The 23,608-nt window shown below is 35.4% G+C and overlaps 2 protein-coding genes across 5 annotated transcripts; both read left to right on the top strand.

Moving 5' to 3' along the window:
* Nucleotides 1–11,986: 11,986 nt before the first annotated feature.
* Nucleotides 11,987–13,306, top strand: LOC141641903 (F-box protein At2g26160-like). The gene has a single exon (XM_074450547.1). The coding sequence runs from the start codon at nt 11,987–11,989 to the stop codon at nt 13,304–13,306; it is 1,320 nt and encodes a 439-aa protein (XP_074306648.1).
* Nucleotides 13,307–16,522: 3,216 nt separating this feature from the next.
* LOC141644187 (hypersensitive-induced response protein 2) lies at nt 16,523–20,874 on the top strand. 4 transcript variants are annotated; one of them, XM_074453657.1, is made up of 6 exons: nt 16,523–16,694; nt 17,880–18,077; nt 18,910–19,030; nt 19,537–19,628; nt 19,728–19,824; nt 20,242–20,874. In XM_074453657.1, exons 2-6 carry the CDS (start codon nt 17,889–17,891, stop codon nt 20,601–20,603), a joined length of 861 nt encoding a protein of 286 aa, XP_074309758.1. In that variant the 5' UTR covers nt 16,523–16,694; nt 17,880–17,888; the 3' UTR covers nt 20,604–20,874. The 4 variants fall into 4 exon arrangements, with proteins under 4 accessions (XP_074309758.1, XP_074309760.1, XP_074309761.1 ...); XM_074453659.1 differs by lacking the exon at nt 16,523–16,694 and adding an exon at nt 16,814–16,947; XM_074453660.1 differs by lacking the exon at nt 16,523–16,694 and adding an exon at nt 16,923–17,010.
* Nucleotides 20,875–23,608: the final 2,734 nt, after the last annotated feature.

Raw genomic sequence — 23,608 nt, 5'->3', positions numbered from 1 at the left:
TTTGTAAGTGTCGTATGGCGTTCTATTAATGAAATGTTCTTTTCTTTCAAAAAAAAGATCAAGTTTTTGAAATTTCGGGCGGGACGGGACAAGTCAGCTTTTGCCAGCTTTACTTATTATACCTGATATAGACAACATCAAATTAAAGTACTTGATTAATTGCTAAACACTCACTTAAAGTATTTGACTTTGCAAATGGATTATTTATTAGGTCAAATTACTACTAAAAATAAACCCGTGCACTTATTTACCCAAAAATGACAACCTATAATGACTAATACTCGATGATGACTCGATTAGAAGTCAACTACCAACCTAGCTAAAATTTTAGGTTTGTTCGAATCATTTGTTTACATTGAGTAATTAATTGCAACGGAGTGTATTTTACTTATGGATCTTTCGGTATTTCCCATATGAGACGACAGTCATACTAATCTGAAGCATCTCATGTATATATATTATTAGAGTAAATTAGATTTTACTTCCTTTTAAAATCAACTTTTTAAAAAAATTTGCTAAAATTGCTTCCTTAAGTTACATTTTTTTGCTAAAATTGCTCCAAACACCAATTTAATTGACTTATTTCGTCTGTTTTTGAACTTATTTCATTTGTGACTTATCCAATCTATACTTTGGAAGATATATAGGAGGAGTTCAAAAATAGAGGAAATAAGTCACCTAAATTGTGAGTTTTGAAGCAATTTTAGGAAAAAAAAAATGCAACTTAGAGAATAATTTTAGCAAAAATGCAACTTGAGGGAGTAATTTTAGCAAAAAGATGCAACTTAAGGGAATAATTTTGAAAAAAAATAATAATTCAAAATGAAGTAATTTTTAAAAAGTTGATTTCAAAAGAAAGTAAAATCTTATTATCTACATAGTATAACAGCCAGGTTTTTTAAAGGTTTGTGATTGGCCGATAAATTTAGAAATTTGGCTTTGTATGTGTCCCCCCATGTTTCACATCTCATTTAATTACCCTATCTCCTCTCTAATAAATTCTTACTCCTATTCTGATTATTCAATTGTCAATTATTAATTACTCAAGTTTAATAATTAGTGATATCTACATAGTATAACAGCCAGGTTTTTAAAGGTTTGTGATTGGCCGATAAATTTAGAAATTTGGCTTTGTATGGGTCCCCCCATGTTTCACATCTCATTTAATTACCCTCTCTCCTCTCTAATAAATTCTTACTCCTATTCGGATTATTCAATTGTCAATTCTTAATTACTCAAGTTTAATAATTAGTGATAATAATTGTAAACCAGTTATCACTCTCCAACCCACTTTAAATAATCTTCTTGACTTTAATTTCAATAAGTCACCTGTTATTACATAAAAAAACAAATTAAAAGAAAAATAGTTTAATGTTCAAGAAAATGATGTTTAGAAAAGAAGTACGGAGTATAGTAAATAAATATAAATTTCTTAAAAAAGAATATCTTAATAAAAAAATATCAGCTATCTAAAAATATTATGTGTATAATTGTTTTGCGGAAATAAATCTTAATCATTGGGAATACATTTATCGACCTATTTAAAAAAATTAAATCACCATAATAATTATAATTGTATTACTGAATCTTTTAAAAATGTAGATTTGAAGGTTTTCGAAAAAAAATATTGATAAATCTTTTAAAATGAAAAAAATACGAGTAACACTTAATGTAGAAGTGAAGATTTTCAGGGGAAAAAAGCAAAAAAAAAATAAAAAAAATATTTACGAATAATCCTTTAAAAAAACACCTTAATGAATATACTAAAATATAGTAACAAATAAGAAATAGTCAAATAAGGAGCACATATTAGATCTGAAAAAATCTTGGAAAAAACATATTGACAAAATTCTAAAAACCGAAAAAAAATATGCACTTTGAAATGGACCAAACGAATAAAAGAACCCAGATAGTATAATTTTTGGATCATACTTACATGAATTTCTTACTTATACTCTTCAATTAACTCCAATATTGACATTAAATTTATTAAATTCGAATCTAAAAGCCATTAAAGATTAAAGAATATGTATATTTATGTAAATTGTCGATGAGCCGGAAAATTAGAGGAAAATTTATCTTTGTTTTTTCTGTTAGGGTGGAGACCCGTAGAGATCGGAATAAGAGGTGAAAAGTGTGAGGGTGATTGTAACAACAAATTTGCGTTTATCTGCAAATAAATAGAGAAAAACACAAACAAATGCAACAAAATAATTATTTTATTAATTCAAAGGATTTCGGGTACAATCTACTAGTTATTCTACTGATTCAATTTCCGCAATTTGAATGAATAGGAGGGTCTTGATTTGAAGACTTGGTTCTCCTGTGACGATTTTGATTCTGCAATGGATGCTTGACGCCGGGTCAAAGAGTAGTTTAATATTCAAATCTAGATGATTAGAAATGAATGTCTTTTCTTCTCCTGTTGTCTTTTGGAAGAGGATTTTGTAGAGAGGTAAAATGAATTTTCTTTTCTCTTACTTTCTCGTAGAAGAGATTTTTTAGTAAAGAGAGTTTTGTAGGAAGGTTTTATTTGGAATGTATTTTGTGAAATGTGGTGATTGTGGAGATTCGTCCTAAATGAGAGTGATTACTCTCAATTTATAAGACATTTTGTTTTACCGTAGCCAACATGCAACTGATTGCCACCACTTCTCTTTTTTTCGCTGACTTAGATCCTAGTCTCATGGTGCTTCCCCATATTTCACGGAAACCATAATATTTGCTGTTATTGACCAAATCTCTTGTTTTTTCTTTTGAAAAGCAAATATTTACGGAGTATCCTAATTCCTATCGTGATACATGCACGTTTGGATATTATTCCAAACTCAAAGCATCATATAATGACATTAGAGCTGATCAAGTGTGGGCCGACCCGTTCGGCCTAGCCCGTTCGGCCCGCTAAAATAGCGGGCTTGAACAAGAAAAATCAAAAATTAAACGGGTAACGGACAAGAAAACTAGGCCCGCTAGAATAAATGGACGGGCTTGGACTAAGCAAAATTGCCCATGGGCGGCCCGCTAGGCCCGCTATTAATAGTGACCTCATAAAAAACCCTCAATTCTCGGACTTTCTTTGCTCATTTCATTTGCAATTTGTACACTCTAAACCAATTAGGTAGCGCAAATGAATACTTATACCTTACGTATAAGTGGGAGATTGTCAGTATTTACACTTGTCGTATAAAGATTCTCCGAGAATGGACATGCTAACGGGATTGTATAAATATACTATCTTCAAGTATTTACACAGGAGTGTATGTAACCGCTAATAATGCCGAACAAATACCGAGGCAAAAATGAACTTTTGATGTTTGTAGCAGAACATTGCCAAACTTGTGTTTTTTCCAAAATCTAGTAAGCTTATCTTTTGAAAATTAGTATACTTTTTTAAGGGTAAGCTTTTAAAGACAATTGTTAAGATTTAGGGGATGTAGCGATAACAAACTCGTGTTTGAATAGAAACACTATTTTTTGCATTTTATTTTAGTCAGGCCCGCGGGCCGGCCCGCTATCTTGAAGTGGGCGGGTACGGACAATGAAAAATGGCCCGCTGAGCGGGCTCGGGCTATAAAATACGGCCCGTCGGACACTTTTTTAGCGGCTAGGCCCGGCCCATGTTCGGCCCAAGCCCGCTTTTGATCAGCTCTAAATGACATGCATGCGTGGACTATGCATATGGTCTTCGGTTTAAATTTCTTTGAGAAATTTCTGGACTTATCACTTCTATTTTGTGGGCTCGTCAAGCTTTTCGAGTCCAATTTGGACTTCGCACCATTATTTTTTGGCCCTAACATTTACGTCTCATACTCCGTTTTTTTTTTTTTTTTTGGTGAACGTCTCATACTCCGTATTAGAAACACGACACAACCCATTTTCTGAGTGGACCGGTTTTATATTCTGGCAAGATGGGCTAAATACCGTCATATTTGTTCGGGCAAAATCCACCGACCCATTTCTCAGACGATATTCTTTCACATGAGTCAACATTTTGACTTTGACCTATTTTTAATACACGAGACATATTTTTATGTCTACAAATTTGCCCCCTCGGGATTGAGTCACGTACACGAATTTGAGTGTTTAACCGGAGTCGATCCCGACATTTTACTTGTGGAGTTGAGCTTTATAGCTAGGGATGGCAATGGAATCCAGATGTTGCCCAGATCCTGGGATCCAGATCCTACGGACCGGATATGGATTGCAATATCTTAGATCCAGTGGATAAGGATATGGATATGGATCGTATGGTCGAGATCCAGATCCTACCCTTAGATCCATTTCTATTTCATTTTCTAAAATAATAAGTTAAGTTAAACAAAATATTAAACTATATGCTTTGTTTTTGTAATATATTTTCATAAATCAAATATGATTTTTACTAATTAACATTTTTCGGTTAAAAGAAATATTTTTTAGTGTTATTGTAATTTAATTATTTTAAAATTTTAGCTTCATTATTTGTATCTAATAGAGAAAAATATTAGATTACATCGCAATAAAATCAAAAAATTAATATTTTCATATTTTAAAAGGAATTTTTCTTTTACTATCAAAAGGATATGGGTAGATCCTGATCCGGTCCAGATCCTGCGGATCGGATATGGATATGAGAATTTCAGATCCTGTAAATATGGACCGAATCTGGATCTTATAGGATCCTATCCAGATCCTATCCATTGCCATCCCTATTTATAGCTCTTTCCCAGTCCACCTCAACGGACTGATAACTGCTCTTTCCTTATTTGCCAGAAATGATGTTGCCTCTGTCAAACATGTATGTGGCGTCGTTTGATCTTAACCAAGCTAAAAGATAGAATTTGATCCCAATTAAATAAGAAGCAAACTCACGGCCGGATGCACTAGTAGTGTTTAAGTGCATATCAATATCTTCGTCTTCCATCCAATCCCAATTTAATTAAAGATAAACTTTAATATTTGATATTGTTAGAACACATTTGGTTGATGATGTCAAGTTTCATTTGTTATTTAATTGTTTGCCTCTTAGTTAAATTGTTTAGCAAAATTGAAGCTATTGCTGATCAATCAAAGAGTCCACAAGCTAATCAAAGTAACAAGATGATCAAGATGAAGGCAAGACAAGAAAGCCCATTGCCTAGAATGAATGTTGTAAACGAGGTAGTTAAACATATCCTCTTTATGCATAAGTGATTGCAAAACCATGCAACAGTTCTTGTGACTGTTGCACCAAGGTTTCTGGTACTAACGTATGGAGAATTTCCCGAAAAATTCACAAGTGTTTTAAATTCTTTATAAAGTCTTTCTATGTTCAATAGGAATATTATTTCAAAACTGAAGAACAAAAAGAATATGCTTGCACAATAATTTAAAGATGTCAATCCCATTTGTGCAAGTTGTTTTTCATGCTAAAAATAGGTCTTATGCTTTTTCTATTTGTGGCAAAATTGTGAGTTCCCATAAATTTTATGGAAAACACTCCTTTGCCTCTGAAAATTGCAGCCACCTTGAGCCTCACAAACCTGATTGTTCTTTTATAATTTTAAATGAAAATGTATACTACAAACCTATGGATTTTAGATTAAAGAATTGTTAAGATCCTTCTCTTACACACTTCCTTTCTCTATAAATAGCCACTTCATTTATCATTTATTGTAAGACTTTTCAGAACACTCATTGTAAAACATTTGCAAAATCATTTCAGCATTTTAAGCTTTGTTCTTCAAGTATTTGCAAAACCGTTTTCTGTTTTCAAAAGTCTTCACTTGTTTTTCAAAGTCAGAAAAATCTCCAAGTATCGGTTAAACTTAATCATTTGCATAAAGAATATGTTCAATGATTCTCGTGTTTAGGTCTTAATTGTAATCTCCATGTTCTTAAGTGAACCACGATATTCGACTCAGAAACCGTTGAGATAGAACTTTAAGTCTTCAAGCGGAGTAGCTTTGAGCAAGAGAAAGTCTTGAAGCGGAGTAGCTTCAAGCAATTGCAACCGGAGTAGGTTGGCGAGTTATTTTCATTGTAAGGGGTTTAGTTAAGTTTGAGTAAACTTCTAAACAAGCAATAAAATAACGGTTGGACGTAGGCTCCGGAGTAGGAGCTGAACCAATTTTTAAAACATCGTCTTGTTTGTTTATTTACTTTTACATTCGTTTATCCTTTGCATTTTTATCTACCTATCTCGTTGCCAGTGTTGTGCAACAGTTCATCATACTGTTGCATAGACCTGCTGTACCTCTTGTGAACTTACTATCCATTAAGTTTCTCAAGTTAGTACTTAATAGTTTTTACTTGTGTTTCTTTTTAACCAAGTAAAAGAGAAAATTTTTAAAAAGGTACACCTAATTCACCCCCTCCCCCTCTTAGGTGTTCAATCGGTCTTAACTCTTCAGATAGCTTTGGTATTTGATAAGATAAACTTGGCTATTTGAGTTCTAGTACAACTTCATCTTCCCAACTACTATAAAAGCAAATAAACGGGACTTGAAATCATACATTCACCAACAAGCACCAATTCTTTACGCCAAGTATAAACCACGTCCCAGCAATCAACATCCTCGTCCGAATACCGAAACCACCTATAATTAACGAGAAGCACAAGCCTGAACCAAGCGTACTCCAGAGACCCGCGACCCAACTCGCCTTGCTCGATAACTTGAAGTTCACCTCGACACTCTCGCCGACGGACGAAACAGAATTCAGTTCTGTAGGTGAGCGGAATTTAAATTTTACTCACCTGTTTTTTTTTTGTTTTTTTATGCAGCATATTTCGACGCCGTAAAATGCACTCTCGTTATCACTTGCTGACTGACGACAGACCAGCGCCCATACTATTGACTGATTTTCCGGCAACCTGTCATAAAATTGCTTCGTCCATGACGGCTCGACGTATGCTCAGTGCTCATCGTTGACTAAGTGTGGTCCGCGATTCTCAACGTTCAAAATTCACCCCTCCTTTTGGCGTGTGAACTGCGAAATCGAGGTGGTCACCTAGTTTGACAATGATATTTACATTGGGTTCTCCTCATTGACCGGTGCGGTACCCCGCCAATAATGACGCCATGCTTCTGAATCGCCTTACTTGAGACTTACGGACGTCCGCTCGACGCTTCTCAGATTAAATGGTTCACGGCTTCACGTCGTCTTCATCATCTGCAATTCATTCTTTAACGAAATTTGACAACGACGAAACCTGTCACGTGGACCCAGTTCTGGTGCTCCGCATTTTGACAACCACGAAATCTGTCATCAACCTAATGGCGTACTTCAGAAGTAATCCGAACTACTCTTGCTCATTTACACCGACCTGCTTCTTCGGTGGTGTCTACGAAACATTAAGGTCGAATTGATAGACGTGCCTGCATAAACACGGCGACAGTAAGAACAAAACTTGGAGCCACGTCATCCCCACTGGGTTCGCCTGAGAATCTGCCGACGATCGAGCTCCGTCATCTGCTCCTGCACTGATGCGAAATTATGTTTGAATGAGACTCGATCTTCTACTGGTTTCGAGCGGCGTCATCCCATTGCTTACTTGTATTGACCGCTTCTATCAGTGGTGTCCCCATCGGCTGTCGGCGGATAACGCATACCAACTTCCGTATTAAGGAATCATGGGACTTGCATTTAGTTTGGCAAATAAATTAAAAGAAACAGAAAGCTTATTTGGAAATCTGTTGGGTTTGGCCATTTGGGTTTGACTGGCTACGGACTTACACGAGTGAATTAGCATTTCAAAGACCATAATTGGGAACGAGGACTTTGACCTCATTTCCTAGATTTGTTTTCTTTCATGGTCACGTGCTTTCAGCCACTTTAGTCCGCATTTTTTTTTTTTGAAAAGGAAAATAACTTGGTTTGTTTTTCTATCTTAGGAGATAATATCGTGCATTTTAAGACGAACAAATCTCAAAAGACTGGCCATGAGTACTTAGTGACGGTCGAACAAGCCAATGACGGGAATAGATAACGGAGTCAAACACGCTATCTTTCCCCTATTACGGGTCCTTATCGTCGCGTCGTGGTTACCGATGACATATCTGCCGAACCTGGAGTGTTTGTGGCAAGAAGTTGAATGCTCCTCGCTTGTACTTCGTTCTTCGCATCATCAAGACACACTTTTTTTTTTTGAAGTTGTTAAACTCTCGACTTTCCGAAGATGAAATTCAACAAGCGACGTCTTTCGCTTTTGATTCGAGTTGTCTACACTTTGCGTTACTTGGAACGGCTAAAAGACTAGTTTTTTTTTTTTTTTTTTACTCGGTGGAGCCTTTGAAGCTTCAAAGAACTTGATGTGGTCTCCAACATGTAAATTTTTTTTTTTTTTTTTGCACATTTTTTTTTTGACACTTGGGAGTGTATGTATGTTTTGTTTTGTGAATTATGGATAATAATAAGTTGAGCTATTTTTTTTTCAATCTTGCATATCCATTTTGTTTTTAGCCGTACATAGTTTATACTCTTATGGGCCAGGAGTGAAAGGAGGTTTTGTTGTTGTGAATAGTTTTGACTTTTGTGTATTTATTCAACAAATTTTGAAGTACACACACTTTTTTGTTAGGGTGAGACGGTGCCTTGGAAGCTTTTTCCGAATCCCGCTTGTGTTTGTTCATTGACGACGACGCTTTTGTATTGCGAGCTTTCTCTATTTTCTCAGCATTTGACTTTATGACAAGTCTCGGTGCTTGAAAGCTTTCTCCGAGTCCCAATTGTTTTTGATCGTTTGACGAAGATTTTGTTGCTTGACGACCACATAGTAATTGTCAATGTTCATTACTCAACATTACGATGAAGACCTCGTGCTTGAGAGCCTTCTCGAGATCTAAATCTACAAGTATTTAGATGAAGAATTAATGCTTGTGAGCTTTGTCCAATACATCGCCAAATTTTATAGAAAGATCCCGGTGCTTGAGAGCTTTTTCCAAATAGAGATCAAATTTCACCATTTAATTTTTGATGAAGTCTTGGTTCTTGTGAGATTTCTTCAATTGTTCATCGTTCAACTTTACGACAAGTCTCGGTACTTAGAGGCTTTCTCCGAATCTTCATCATCAAAGTTTATGGCATAGTCTCGGTGCTTGGAATCTTTTTTCACGACTTCACCTATCTTTGATAATTTTGACCAAAACTTAAAACTTGTGAACTTTCGCCAAAATTACATCGTGACAATTAAAGACTCTTGGTGCGTAGAAGCTTGAGTGCTTTTAGATCAAAATAGCACATCTCGAAGGATAATCAGCCATTTGATACTTAACGATGCCCCCAAGATACGAACGTTGAGTTTTTTTTAGGTGTCGTTGGACTTGAGCAAGACTCAAGCTGCTTACGTACTCGTAAAAATAAGAAATTATTCCACGAGATCAAGCCAACGTTAGTTCATCAAAGGTAAATTTGTGTTTGGGATTTTTTTTTCGGCTTTTTTTTTTTTTGTGCAGTTTAGGCTCGTGCTCAGGAGTTGACATGATGATTGGTCTCCGGACTATTGCCCCCTCGGGACCTTGTCACGTGCACTTTTTTTTTGCATCTTAACGTGGCGGGGTCCCGATCCATTTTGCTTTGACTTGGAAGTCGATGACGAGCGCCCTAACTTTTCTCGAAGGGAGCTCCACTTGGCTTGACTTGGAAGTCGATAATGAGCACCCTAACTTGTCGTAAGGATGATCCATCTTTCTTGTAACAACAAATTCACGTTAAATCTGCAAACAAGAGATAAAACACAAACAAATGCAACAAAATAATAATTTTATTAATTCAAAAGATTTAGGGTACAATCTACTAGTTATTCTACTGATTCGATTTCCGCAATTTGAATGAATAGGAGGGTCTTGATTTGAAGACTTGGTTCTCCTGTGACGATTTTGATTCTGCAATGGATGTTTGACGTCGGGTCAAAGAGTAGTTTAATATTCAAATCTAGATGATTAGAAATGAATGTCTTTTCTTCTCCTGTTGTCTCTTGGAAGAGGATTTTGTAGAGAGGTAAAATGAATTTTCTTTTCTCTTACTTTCTCTAAGAAGAGATTTTTTAGTAAAGAGAGTTTTGTAGGAAGGTTTTATTTGGAATGTATTTTGTGAAATGTGGTGATTGTGGAGATTCGTTCTAAATGAGAGTGATTACTCTCAATTTATAAGACATTTTGTTTTACCGTAGCCAACATGCAACTGATTGCCACCACTTCTCTTTTTTTCGCTGACTTAGATCCTAGTCTCATGGTGCTTCCCCATATTTCACGGAAACCATAATATTTGCTGTTATTGACCAAATCTCTTGTTTTTTCTTTTGAAAAGCAAATATTTACGGAGTATCCTAATTCCTATCGTGATACATGCACGTTTGGATATTATTCCAAACTCAAAGCATCATATAATGACATGCATGCGTGGACTATGCATATGGTCTTCGGTTTAAATTTCTTTGAGAAATTTCTGGACTTCTCACTTCTATTTTGTGGGCTCGTCAAGCTTTTCGAGTCCAATTTGGACTTCGCACCATTATTTTTTGGCCCTAACATTTACGTCTCATACTCCGTATTTTTTTTTTTTGTGAACGTCTCATACTCCGCATTAGAAACACGACCCAACCCATTTTCTGAGTGGACCGGTTTTATATTCTGGCAAGATGGGCTAAATACCGTCATATTTGTTCGGGCAAAATCCACCAACCCATTTCTCAGACGATATTCTTTCACATGAGTCAACATTTTGACTTTGACCTATTTTTAATACACGAGACATATTTTTATGTCTACAGTGATATTTGAGAATGAGTAGGATCACGAAAAGGAGAAAGATGATGATGAACAAAGATTGGTTTAAAGGAGCTTAAAAATATAAGAGGTGACTGATGAAGAGTGCCGCGTAACTTTAAGATAGGGTTAGAGAGCCACATGAAATGGGACGAGGTGTAAAATGAGTGAGGAGGTGTCTGGGTAGGGTTAATTACTTAAAACATATTTTTGGTTATGTATAATTTGTTTAGCTTTTAAGTTTTGGTGGGTTTATCTATTTATATGTCAAAATCAGAATTTATAGGTAGGTAATACGGACTTACGGAGTACGTAGTAGTGAATAATATGGCGTGCGATAGTAGTGAATAATACGGGATATGGTAGTTTTTGTGAAGCGGTTTTGCCCGATAAGACGGTTTTATTGTCTAAAAATACAAATTATTTATTAGCATTAAATAAAAAGTTTTCTAATAAAAATAGACCGTTTACAGTATGATGTCATATTATTCTATAATTTGTGTAAAGGGTATATTTGTCATTTTGTGAAAAGTTATTTACCTGATATGGAAATAGATAACGAATGAATAATATACTTAAAATAAAAACAGATAACAAATGATCCGGCCGGAGGGAATAATAGTTTTGGACTCATATTTTAGTCGTATGTGCATTTAAAGAACTGAGAATGTCGGCCCAATTACAATTTAGGCACGTTAGGATTGTTGGTCTAAATATTGTAGGAGTATAATTTATAGATGTACATTTATTTTAACATGTCGAGATAATATATAGTTATTTTCACTCTCATCGGCCCTCCATATAAGATATTTCTTTGTTCTTTATATCAGTTTAAATGTATTAAAATCATGTTATATTCACTAGATACTTTTAATCAATTTAATTGATCATGAATTTAAAATTCATTTTATAAACATATACTTATATTTTGCTTTTATCTTTACCGTTGGCAAAAAAAAATTTTATATTTTGCTTGAATATATTTTCATTGCTGTTTGTTTTGCGATGTCAATAAACAAAGTCAAGGATAATCACTCATTTAAATGCTCTTATATACAATGATAAATTGATAACGCATGTTATTAATTACGAGCCGTGCATTTTCTGCACGGGTTTAAAACTAGTTATAGACAAATCTCATTAAAAAGTAAAGCCCATGAACGGGTCCAAAGTTAAAGATCTCCTTCAAAAGGTTTTGTCTAGGTTTTGTAAAGTTATACAACCAACTGTAGAGGAAGCCGTGGTTTCATTCAGTATTCCACATGGCTTTGAGTTGTACGAGGCACGGCTGTAGGGGTGGTACTTATGATTGGGCTGAACTGCCTTGTGACATTATAGTATCTATCTTCGAACATCTAGACGAATACCTTGCCGATCTACGTCGGGCTGCTTCGGTTTGCGTAGCCTGGCGACGTGCCGGGTCTTTTCTTAATTCCAAGGAGCCTTCCATTATTAAACTCCCTTTTATTTGCACCTGCCCTGCATATAATGACATCACTAACTGTGTGTGTCGACTCCGCAAGTATAGTAATTCTGAATTGAGGCCAAATTTGTTCTATTTTTTAATCTCCCCTGCCTTAAATCGGACCCAAACTCGGGTTTGGCTGATTCGTGCGGAAGAGATTGGAACGAATAAATGGTTACTTCGTCCACCATCGTCTTCCGATCATCAAATCATACCTCCGGGTTTGGAGTATAATTTTAATCTTCTCGACGTAGATAAGATCTTGGGTGTGGCTAAGCTCCATATTCTACATTATCCTAATCCTAATTCTGTTGTTCGTAAAGTTATTCCAATGTCCGATTTGGGAAAACAGTTCTTAGTATTGTTTGATGAAAAAGGAAAACTAGCTATTATATCGTCCGTAAAGAGTCAGTGGAGTTATATAGACACCGCTAATTACGAGTTTGATGATATTATAAATCTTGGAGGTGAATTGTATGCAATCGACACAATTGGTAGGCTTGTGATGATTAATCCGACTACACTCGATCTTGTTGAAGTCGCGTCTCCTCCCAAGGAAATCGAATATGATGTTAAAGTCATGTATCCAGTGTGCTCGGATGGGTTCTTGTATTTAGTATATAGAGGTTTTGTGGGTGCTGATTCTACGCGTTTAATTAGAAGGCAATCCTGGGATTCCTGGATAAAAAATAGACGTCCTGGGTTACCTCAGTGGATCGATTTCAGTCGTCCTGAAATAATTGGCGAGCCAAAGGATGTCGGAGTTTTGATGTTCGACAAGCAAAACCGTGTGTGGGTAAGAGTCGAAAATTTAGGGAACAAACTGTTTTTCGTAACCAAGTATGCTACTTTTTCTGTTACTGCCAAAGAACTAGGATGGAGTGAAGGGAGTTTCATTTGCTTTATGTGTAAAGATTTTCATAATGTCCCGGATTTCGGTAAGGCTCCTATTATCTATAAAGTCGAAGGTAACGTCTGTCGGAAACAGGAGAACGAGCATTCCGATATCAAGGTTGATTTTGGTCGTCCTCCAAATTGGATTCGCCCTATGCTATATTCGAGCAAAACCAGAAAATCGCGAAAAAGCAAAGGAAAGAAGGGCCGGAAAGGTAAGTAGGTAATCGTACAACTTCATTTCAGTTTTTATCTATAAAAATTAAAAACATTATGTAATCACTCCCTCGTCCCAGTCATTTGTTAGAGACGGAAATAGTCATTATTGATCTAATGAGCCTAGTGCAAACAATATTGGTAGTAGTTAATTATTACTTCTCGTACCATTTTTGAATTAATTTTTAATTGATATTTTAATAAGTTTATCAAGAGACACTTTATTGATATGTGCTCGGTAAATAGGGGCGTTGGGCATCAAATGGTTAAGGGTTCTTAAGCAGGGGCGAGGCCACTAAGGCCTTCGGTAATGCAGCCGTTTCACCAAAGGCGAAAAATTCGGTTAAAATTTTGTGATTTGCTACACCAAAATTTACTACTTTCACACTAATTATTTATATCTATACATTTTACCTTGAATATATATTTTGCTACACCGAAATTAAAATCCTGGACTCGCCACTATTCTTAAGTAAGGCTTTTCATCATATCAGCTGGTGGAAGTTTGTCAGAGGCTTGGGTATATGTGTTAGGACCAGGTATTTTTGTCCTCGGTGATACTCGGGTCAACTAGTCTCTATTTTGACGAATATGTTCATTTTAAGGTTAAAATGGCTCAAATATTTTAAATAAGACAAAAGTATTGTGCCTATAGAATAACAAGATTGACGTTACTCGTGTCGCCTTGGATGTTCTTTACTAGAACAGTGTCATCGTCAAACAATACGGCCTCTTTGTCAATTGATTTGTTTGTGTTACTCGTGTCGCCTTGGATGTTCTTTAGGTAAAGCTAATTTCTGTTACTTGGGTCGACTCAGATTTGAGACTGATTGTATCACATCAGTAAATCCACTCTAATTGATTCACGAGTACCCGGGAAATATTGACGTGTTTTAAAGTACTACGGAATAGCATATTTAATTTGTTTTCATCTTATTTGACTTTGATTAGTTGACACTTGACAGTGTAAAAGAAACCAAGTTGTGTTAGTTATTGGTTTCCTAATTTCTAGCATAATAATTAGTTCCAAATTAGGAGAATCTCAATAGTATTTGCTCCTATATATATAGGACTTAGGAGTATAAACTATAAGCTAGATTAACTCTTACCAATTGATCTAAGTGTTTACGCGTCGTTCCGAAATTAAAGACCGCCTCCAACAATTTTCCTAATTTGTTTAGGCATAGGAATTGTAAAGTTGTATTTTATTTTGATTTGAGCTGCTTTGATCTGCGTATCCTGGCGCCGTGCTGAGTCTCTTGTTAATTCGAAAAAGCCGTGTAAAAAACTCCCTTTTATTTGCACCTGCCGTGTATTTAACACCAATCCATGTTTGTGCCCGGATCTCACATATTACTCTGTCTTGAGGCAGAGTTCGTACTATTTTATCATCTCGCGGGCCTCAAGTCGTATCCAAACTCGGCTTTATTAAGTATTCGAGCTTTATGTTAAAAAATATGAGCTTTGTAATAAAGTATTCGAGCTTTATGTTAAAAAATATGAGTTTTATTAAAAAGTATTTTAGCATTAAAAGCATGAACTTTGAATTAACTCATAAAAAATACATATAAGCTCGGATTCTTATACATTGATTGTACAATGCTTATGGTACAACTGGATGTATATTCTTATTTGTACAAAGCTTCATACCCTATATATCATGTCTTTTGACATCGAAAACGATCCGTTTAAGGAGGGTGGTTGTTTAACAGCGACCATGCCGTGTGTGCGTAAAGTTGTTCCACTTTCCGATTTGGCAATGTTGTTGGTATTGTTTGATAAAACGGGAAAGCTAGCTTTGTGGACAGAAGATAGTCGTCAATGGAGTTTCAGACACCAGTTATTACGAGATTGACGATATTGTATACCTTAAAAGGTCAATTGTACGCTGTTGACAAGATTGGTAGTAAATATATAATATTATGAATAAATAGTGCCTTCAAAAAAAATATTACGAAAAAATAGTAAATGTCGTTAGTTTGATGGACGGTCTTGATCCCATACCAAGGATCAAAAGAACTTTTCAGTTTTCTTTTATGTTTTATGTTTTTTATAAAACCTATTTAAATCAAGATTTTTTACAAAATCTCATAAAAATAGACCATTCATATAAAGGAAAATGAATTGCTCAAAATGAGTTGAATTGTATAGGGGAATTAAATACATGTCGGACCTCTCCCTAGCTCAACCCAAACTAGCCCTTATCCAAATCAAATAACCTATTCACTCCTCTACACCAGACCTGGTAAAAGCCACCCGACCCGAAAAGACTGGCCCGAACTACATCACCCGAATATGACTCGAAAATCTGAATTGACCCAACCCGACAGGAACATGACCCGAGCTTTCTTGACCCGTACTGACCGGACCCGAAAATGACCCTATCCGAAACCATCAAACATGAAAATGACCCGATATAATATAACTTTATTTGAACCGAAAAGACTTGAAATGGCTAATTCTCTATTATCAATTTAGAGGTGGCAATTATTGACACGGCCCGAAAACACGACACGAACCCGACACGAAGTTAGCGGGTTAGAATCGAGTGGTTCTGACCCATTTAAGTAATTGGGTTGACACGGACACGACACGAAACTTAAAGGGTCGGGTTAGGGTTGAGCTCTTTTGACACGTCCCGACACGAATAACCCATTTATTTTAAAGTGTCATAATATATCTATGTTGAATCAATAATCCAACAAAACACCTTAAAAATAAGCATTCTCATTCATTATTTTTGGGATAATTGGGCTATAAAACTTAGCTTATTAGTTAGTTAATTAGGTTAAACCGTTAAACGGGTTAAATGGGTTACAAATGACCTGTTACAAGATAAATGGGTTAAACAAGTCGGGTTGGGTTATAGAAAAATTAAATGGGTTGGGTTAGGGTTGAGATGAATGACCCGTTTATGTAATTGGGTCGGGTTAGGGTTGGGGTAGTGATGACCCGTTTAAAGTTGACACGACCCGATCTGTTTGCCAGGTCTAATTATCATTGACTCTAAAATGTACCGACCCGAAACAACCCAACCCGTTTGACCCGAAACTGACCCGACCAACAAACCCGAAACAGATCCGAAAACCAAAATGACCCGTCAAACCCGAATTAACCCAAAACCAATGAGAAATCCGAACTGATCCGACCCGAATTGGCCCAACCGCCGAACCCAACCCGTTGACCCGTTTTACCAAGTCTACTCTACACCCAACCCGTTTTCCGGTCTCAAACGAAACTCCGAGATTCAGATAACGCTGATTCTTCGCGGTTAGAAAATTCTAAGGCTACCTCAGTTAAAACCTCGTAAAAACTCGTAACAAACTCCAACACTCAACTTTCCCCTTTCTTGTCATCTTCTCCACTCCCAGGTTTCAATCATCATCATCAATTAGGTCAAATTCAACCCTTTTCTCTGTCAATAATTTCATAATTAAATACCCATTAAACTTAATTTAAGAAATTTCTTATCTTTAATTACATTAATGTCGTTATTCTTAGGACCATTTTTGTTATTTTACGGTTGTTATAATTGACTATTACTTAATATACAGCTGTAATTGTAATTCAATAGATACTTTTTTGTTATAAGACGTGTTGACATCAATTTCTGTGTTTAATTTTACTTTTCTTACCTCAAGATTTAGGGTTTGTCCACTTGATTTATGTTTGAATATTCTCAAATTGTTGGATTGCTGCTTTTTGATTTGGGTATTTATTGTTAGTCCACTTGATTTATGTTTGAATATTCTCAATCTGTTGGATTGCTTCTTTTTTATTTGGGTATTTTTTTGTTGTTGTGAATTTGTATTTGTATGTGATGATTGTGATGCTTCTTGTGATTTGGGATGATATTATATACTTTTCCACAAAATTTGATTTCACACTAAAACATTGACTATATTTACAATGTGTTGTGCCTATATATTGGAGTAATCTTAGTTGATATATCGTATTTTTCGGTTTGATTGAGATTAGGGTGCGAGTGAATTTTGATTTCTGAAATCGTTTATCGATTGTTTGTTAGCGTAGTTGTCGAATTTGGTATGTTTTATCCTCTAATCTCGCTTATGTTTAATGATGTTATAACTTTGTTATGGGTATATCCTAGAACCATCATGGTTTCATGTCTATGTTGATCATTTTCCCCTGAAATCTTGGTTGTCTTTCCCCCGAAATGGTTTTGGTGTATGGATAGCTGGCTTCTAAATCTTTGAGTAGGCAGATCATTGGGGTCAAGAAGTAACAATTGGGTATTCTGATTTATGACTGATTTATGTGGCAGTTAGACTAATAAGTAGTCAATGAATCCATGAAAGTCGTATAAGGTGTTTGAATAAAGTGCGAAACGCAATAGTTCTGATGTGAAAATGTATTTCAACTATATGGTTGTCTTCTAAGAGAGACAAATTTCTGTGGGTATTTACCTTGATTTAAAAAGCACCTAGAATTTTCTCGTTGTTGTTTGTGCTATGTGAAGTATGTGAGGTTTCGTTCAACTCAGTGTATAAAGCTTGCTTTCCATTTCTATCCATTTCTACATAACAATTGTTGAACCTTCTGCTAATTATAATGAACAGCACTGAATCATGGGACAAGTTTTGGGATGTGTTCAAGTGGACCAGTCCACTGTAGCTATCCGAGAAACATTTGGAAAGTTTGACAGCGTTCTTGAGCCAGGATGTCACTGTCTTCCCTGGTGCCTTGGGAGTCAGTTAGCTGGTCATCTCACCTTGCGTGTGCAGCAACTTGATGTTCGCTGTGAAACCAAAACAAAGGTTTCCTTCATTCTTATGCGTGTTTTATTTTGCATCATCATTGACTCTAAAATTCAAACTACTTTGATGATCTCTTATTTTTGGACATTTTTTGTTCGACGGCCTATTGTGTATCGTGATACAAAGGGTGGTGACTGATGAATCACATCCATAACTGTATTGGTTTCTTTAACCTCTAGCTATGTTACTCATTCTTGTTTACAAGTATCAAACACGGGTGCATTTCCTAGTGTCCGGCATGGCTATTTTTCTGAAAATTATGCATATTTTGGTTTAAAGTGACGTGTCTAGGTGTCATACCAATGTCCGAGTGTCAAGTGTCATACCAATGTACTTGAGGGAATCAGAACAGTAGGAGTAACATAGGCCTGTAGTTCATTTTGAGTAATATCCTCTCTCATATTTGTAGTTTGTATCTCTATAGATCAATAAAGGCATGTGCTTGAAATTGCAACAGATATGTAGCATATATGAGACAGGTTGATGGAAGCTTAAAACGTTAACCTTCCATCCATGTTTACCCATTTGGTCTTACTAACATTATGGTGAAGGTTCCAAGAACTGTATATTCCATGGACCACCATCCAGATGCATAATTTAGGCCTTTTGTCATATAGATAGGCAGTTTTAACTTTTCTGAATTTTTTTTTGCTGTCATCTGAATGCTAGATAACCGACCCCAAATCATGTTGGGACTAGGGCTTTGTTGTTGTCGTCATTTGATATTTACTAGTCCTGGAAGCAATTTTTAGGCTTTGATTTCTCTTAAACTGCTGTTGACTTGATATTATTTACTCAAGGGTGACCTGAAATATGCTGTTTTTTTGTTCAGGATAATGTGTTTGTCACTGTGGTTGCATCTGTGCAATATCGAGCATTGGCAGAAAATGCAGGAGATGCATTTTATAAACTCAGCAACACTAGGGAACAGATTCAAGCTTATGTCTTCGATGGTAAGTACTTTAACATTTAGATAATCTGAGGCATGGAGATGTATGCATACGGGGGACTAAGGGAGTGTCAAGTACTCAACTGTCATTAACATATCAGAAGTGTATCTCATATCTAATTGGTGATGCTATTAGCACTCTGTTCAGTAGTATATAAAGGCCTAAAGGCTACATCAGAATTTGTTTTCTTTTTCTGGGGGGACTGTGAAAGTAATTTGCACTGTGGGCCGTTTAGAAGTAGCAGTCGGTTAGGTGCAATTTTTATTATGTGTCATCTGTAAATAGCCTCTCGAAATTCAACATAGGGGTAAGGAATTAAGGATGCGTACATCCAAGTATCGAACCCCCAACCACTTTGTAGGTGGTAGCCTTGCTAGCCTATAAGGCATTATAGTAATGATATTGTCACCGTTTGCTGCTGTGAATGATAAGAATGTTTTAAAACCTTGCAATTATTAATTTTCCATATCGTGGTTTACTTATATGCCTCTCCAACTCTGTCATCACAGTTATCCGTGCTAGTGTCCCCAAATTGCTACTTGATAATGCTTTTGAGCAGAAGAATGACATTGCAAAGGCTGTTGAAGAAGAGCTTGAAAAGGTAATCCTCATTTGCATACACCGTTTCACAGATATATTAATGATTTATACGGAATATTACTCTAATAGTCTAATCTATTATTTTGCTCCGACTATACAGGCCATGTCAGCTTATGGGTATCAGATTGTTCAAACTCTTATTGTGGACATTGAACCTGATGTGAATGTCAAGAGAGCTATGAATGAGATTAATGCAGGTAATAGACCTTGAGTCTTTAATTGCGAGCCTAACCTTTTAACTCTTGTTACGATTTTCTTGTTGGTACTTCTAATTATCTCCGTGTAAGATTGGTTATCTTACATTCTTACTGTTATACCTGCGTCGATTGATATCCGCCTCTCGACTCTCTCGCTAATCGACATCTCTTATGCATTTGGAACTTGGTATTCTGCATATTTTGAATTTTTGATTCAGCTTAATATAGAAAGTCTCACGTTACACTGTCTCACATATTGAAATTCGATAGATTGAAAATGTTGGACTAAATGCTTTTAATGAGTAGTTAGTAAGTAAATCGAGCGGTCTCACAAAAAACATTTGTGTGAACCTTTCTTCTTGAGAATCTATTGAAGATATAAAGAAACTGATCACTGGTTTTCAAATCTCTTAATAGCTGCTAGAATGAGAGTGGCCGCAAATGAGAAGGCTGAAGCCGAAAAAATTCTGCAAATCAAGAGAGCTGAGGGAGAGGCCGAGTCCAAATATCTTTCAGGGATGGGTATTGCACGACAACGTCAGGCAATTGTTGATGGGTTGAGGGACAGTGTTCTGAACTTCTCTGAGAATGTCCCGGGGACAACTGCCAAAGACGTGATGGACATGGTTCTAGTAACTCAATACTTTGACACGATGAGGGAGATCGGTGCATCATCCAAGTCTTCAACCGTGTTCATTCCTCATGGTCCTGGGGCCGTTAAAGACGTTGCTTCTCAAATCAGGGACGGCCTTCTTCAGGGAAATACAATGGAGAGATAGAGGGTCTCTCTGGCTTCGGTCTTATGCTACAATGAAATATCTGCTGTAAATGTCAGTTCTGGAGTTTGATACGGTTATATTTTTAGTAAGGAAGTAAATAATGCTTGGTAAGTTGTTGTAAAGCAACGTTAAATCGGTTTGGTGTGATGTTTGATACTCCATAGTTTGTTTAAACAGTTCATTTCGTTCTCACAACTTCGTTATATTTCTTGTAGCGACAAAAGAGTTCAGTTACTCTTATATGCAGCTTTCGGATTTTGTGTCGTGTTCATAATTCAGTACTTTTGCTTTGCAATTATGTAATCTGTTCCTCACATTTACGTTGTACATTTGTACCTGTTCAGCTTTAAAAAATGGTTGATATTGACCAATATTTTCTCAAAATATAACACGATTTCGATTGTTTTAAGAAATTGATAGAGTATAATCTTAGTTTTTGATAGATTAAGCATGATAAAAATTACTCTATATAAATTTGAATCGTAAAGACTGAGTTGATTCAGAGGCATTTCGATTTTTTTTTTTTGGCATTTCGATTTTTGAGTACCTCATTTTGCATAAACACGAAGTATGAATTCCAATTGACCAGATTGCCCAATGCAATTTTGTAAAGGTTACAAATTGGTCGGTAAAGTGCCCCCCAACTTCCAGAGATGATCATCAGAGGTAAAAGTCCCAATCTCCTGTCCGCTAAAAGAATAGCTAAATTCACAAATTATATATTTTTTACTAACACTAAACTATAATATTTAAATTAAAATATAAATAAAGGTAACCTATAAACTATTAAATCTTTTATTGATACTATTATTTGAGAATAACTTGACTCGTACTATGGCTCCGTTTGGCACAACACTTTGGTGGTGTTTGACCTAGCTTTAAGAGTGCTTTTGCAATTGAAAAAGTAGAAATTAGGCCAAACACTATAAATTAGAGAGGATTAAAAGTGTTTTTAAAAAGGCAAAAGTTAATAACTAACCCCTAAAAATAGAAGTAGAAAATTGTTACTTCTACTTCTACTTTTCACTCTAGTGCCTAAAAATCCCAAAAAAGTAGTTAGGCCAAACATAAATATTTATTAAAAACACGATTTTACAAAAGTTTGGCCAAACAACCGAAATTTTTCGGAAAAGTAACTTGTGAATAAACTCATTTTAAAAAGAAAAAGTTATTTTACATAATCAAGGCCAAACAACACCTTTAGGTAGCTTATTTGACCAAATTAGCTTATTTGACCAAAATTTCAGCTACCTGATTTTTTTGCAAGTGTTTGCCAAGTAGCTTATTTGGTCAAATAAGGTATTTGAAATGTAATGCTACCTCGAGTAGCATTTGAAAAATCAGGTACCTGAAATGACTTATTTTCCATTTTTTACCCCTTTATTCTATAATCAATACTATATATTAAATCCAGAAACCAAGGGACTTCAATGTAATTAAAGAAATTTATATAAATTAATTATACTATATAGTTTTAAATCGATAGCACCGTGTGATGGACCTGATAAAGGGACCTCAATGTAAATATTATATAGTTTTGGTTAATAGTATAATATAAAGAGTCCTTGATGAAAAATATTTATGGAAATTACATTAAATTAAAGTAATTAAATTTAGAAAACACAAGAATATAGTGATTTTCCTTAAAATTAACATGTCCCACTTATGGAATTAATTAGTATCATCATAGAATATACCTTAAATTAAATGTAGTAAAAGTAATAGTAGCAACAACTAGATTAATAAAATTAACGGTATTAATGTGGGAGTAGTGACAGTTATAATAATGATAGTGGGAATAGTGAAAGTAACTACGGATGTAGTGAAAGTAACAGTGGTAACAATGAGAAAAAGTATGAACAATTAAATAACCAATCGACTCAAGAAATATTTTATTTATTTAAATATAGGCCGGATAAAATTAACGGGAATAATGAATTTAACTGAAAAAAATAGAGGAATTAATAAAAGAAACAATAGTAACCACGGGAGTAGTGAACCTAATGATATTAAGAAAGAATGTCGTGAAAGTAATAATATTAATAGCGGGGTAGTGAATGTGTCTCATAATTTGAAAATAAATTTTACATTTCATCATAATTACAAGATATGCCGTAGAAAAATATATTACAAATAGTAAATGTGTGAGTTAGACAACTCCAACATAGTTTATTTCATTGAAAATAAAATTTAACGGTAAATAGAGGTAGCCCGGGCGAAGCCGGGCACCAAACCTAGTATTAAATAATTTTCATATCCTTTTACGTCATTTACCAAAATCAGCTATCTTTTCAGCTAATTTGCCAAACACATTTTTATATAATTAATTACCTTATCGGCTCCTAATTTTCAGCTACCTTATCAGTTACCTTTTCAGGTTTCAGTTAGCTTTTCAGTTTCAATTAGTCTTGCTGAAGACGGGTCGGAGCAAGTGACGATAATGTCACTCACAAAACGGATAGGGGGACAAGGTGGGGGTACCCCCATGTGCTTCCCTCTCTCCTCTATTTGGGTCATTTGTGAGGGAAAATGGTATCCGTCACTCCAAAGTGACGGATACGTGCCGTCACAAATGAGATTTTGTGTTTCAGTTTTCAGGTACCTTTTCAGTTTTCAGCTACCTTTTAAGGTAGTTTTGCCAAACAGAGCATATGACTCTGTTTGACATGACACTTCAGGTAGCTTATTTGACCAAAGTAACTTATTTGACTAAAATTTTAGGTACCTGATTTTTTTGCAAGTGTTTGTAAAATAACTTATTTGTCTAAATAAGCTACCTGAAATGAAATGCTACATAGAGTAGCATTTGAGATTTCAAGTACCTGAAATAAGTTTTCTTCCTTTTTTTACCCCTTCAATCTATAACATTAAATAATTATCATCCCCTTTTACGTCATTCTAACAAAAATCAGATACCTTTTCAGCTAGTTTGCCAAACATTTTTTTTTATATAATCAGTTAGCTTATCAGTTCTTAATTTTCAGTTACCTTTTCAGGTTTCAGTT

The sequence above is a fragment of the Silene latifolia genome, chromosome 2 (assembly GCF_048544455.1).
Source record: "Silene latifolia isolate original U9 population chromosome 2, ASM4854445v1, whole genome shotgun sequence".
NCBI lineage: Eukaryota > Viridiplantae > Streptophyta > Magnoliopsida > Caryophyllales > Caryophyllaceae > Silene > Silene latifolia.
Note: the sequence above shows the minus strand (reverse complement) of the source record. Positions and strands in the feature narration are given on the sequence as shown.

Excerpts from the sequence above, each read along its gene's own strand:
- LOC141641903 (XM_074450547.1), top strand. The coding sequence starts at position 11,987 with ATGGCTTTGAGTTGTACGAGGCACGGCTGTAGGGGTGGTACTTATGAT.
- LOC141644187 (XM_074453657.1), top strand. The coding sequence starts at position 17,889 with ATGGGACAAGTTTTGGGATGTGTTCAAGTGGACCAGTCCACTGTAGCT. Across the intron at positions 18,078-18,909 it reads GCTGTGAAACCAAAACAAAG|GATAATGTGTTTGTCACTGT; the intron begins GTTTCCTTCATT and ends TTTTTTGTTCAG. Across the intron at positions 19,031-19,536 it reads TCAAGCTTATGTCTTCGATG|TTATCCGTGCTAGTGTCCCC; the intron begins GTAAGTACTTTA and ends CTGTCATCACAG.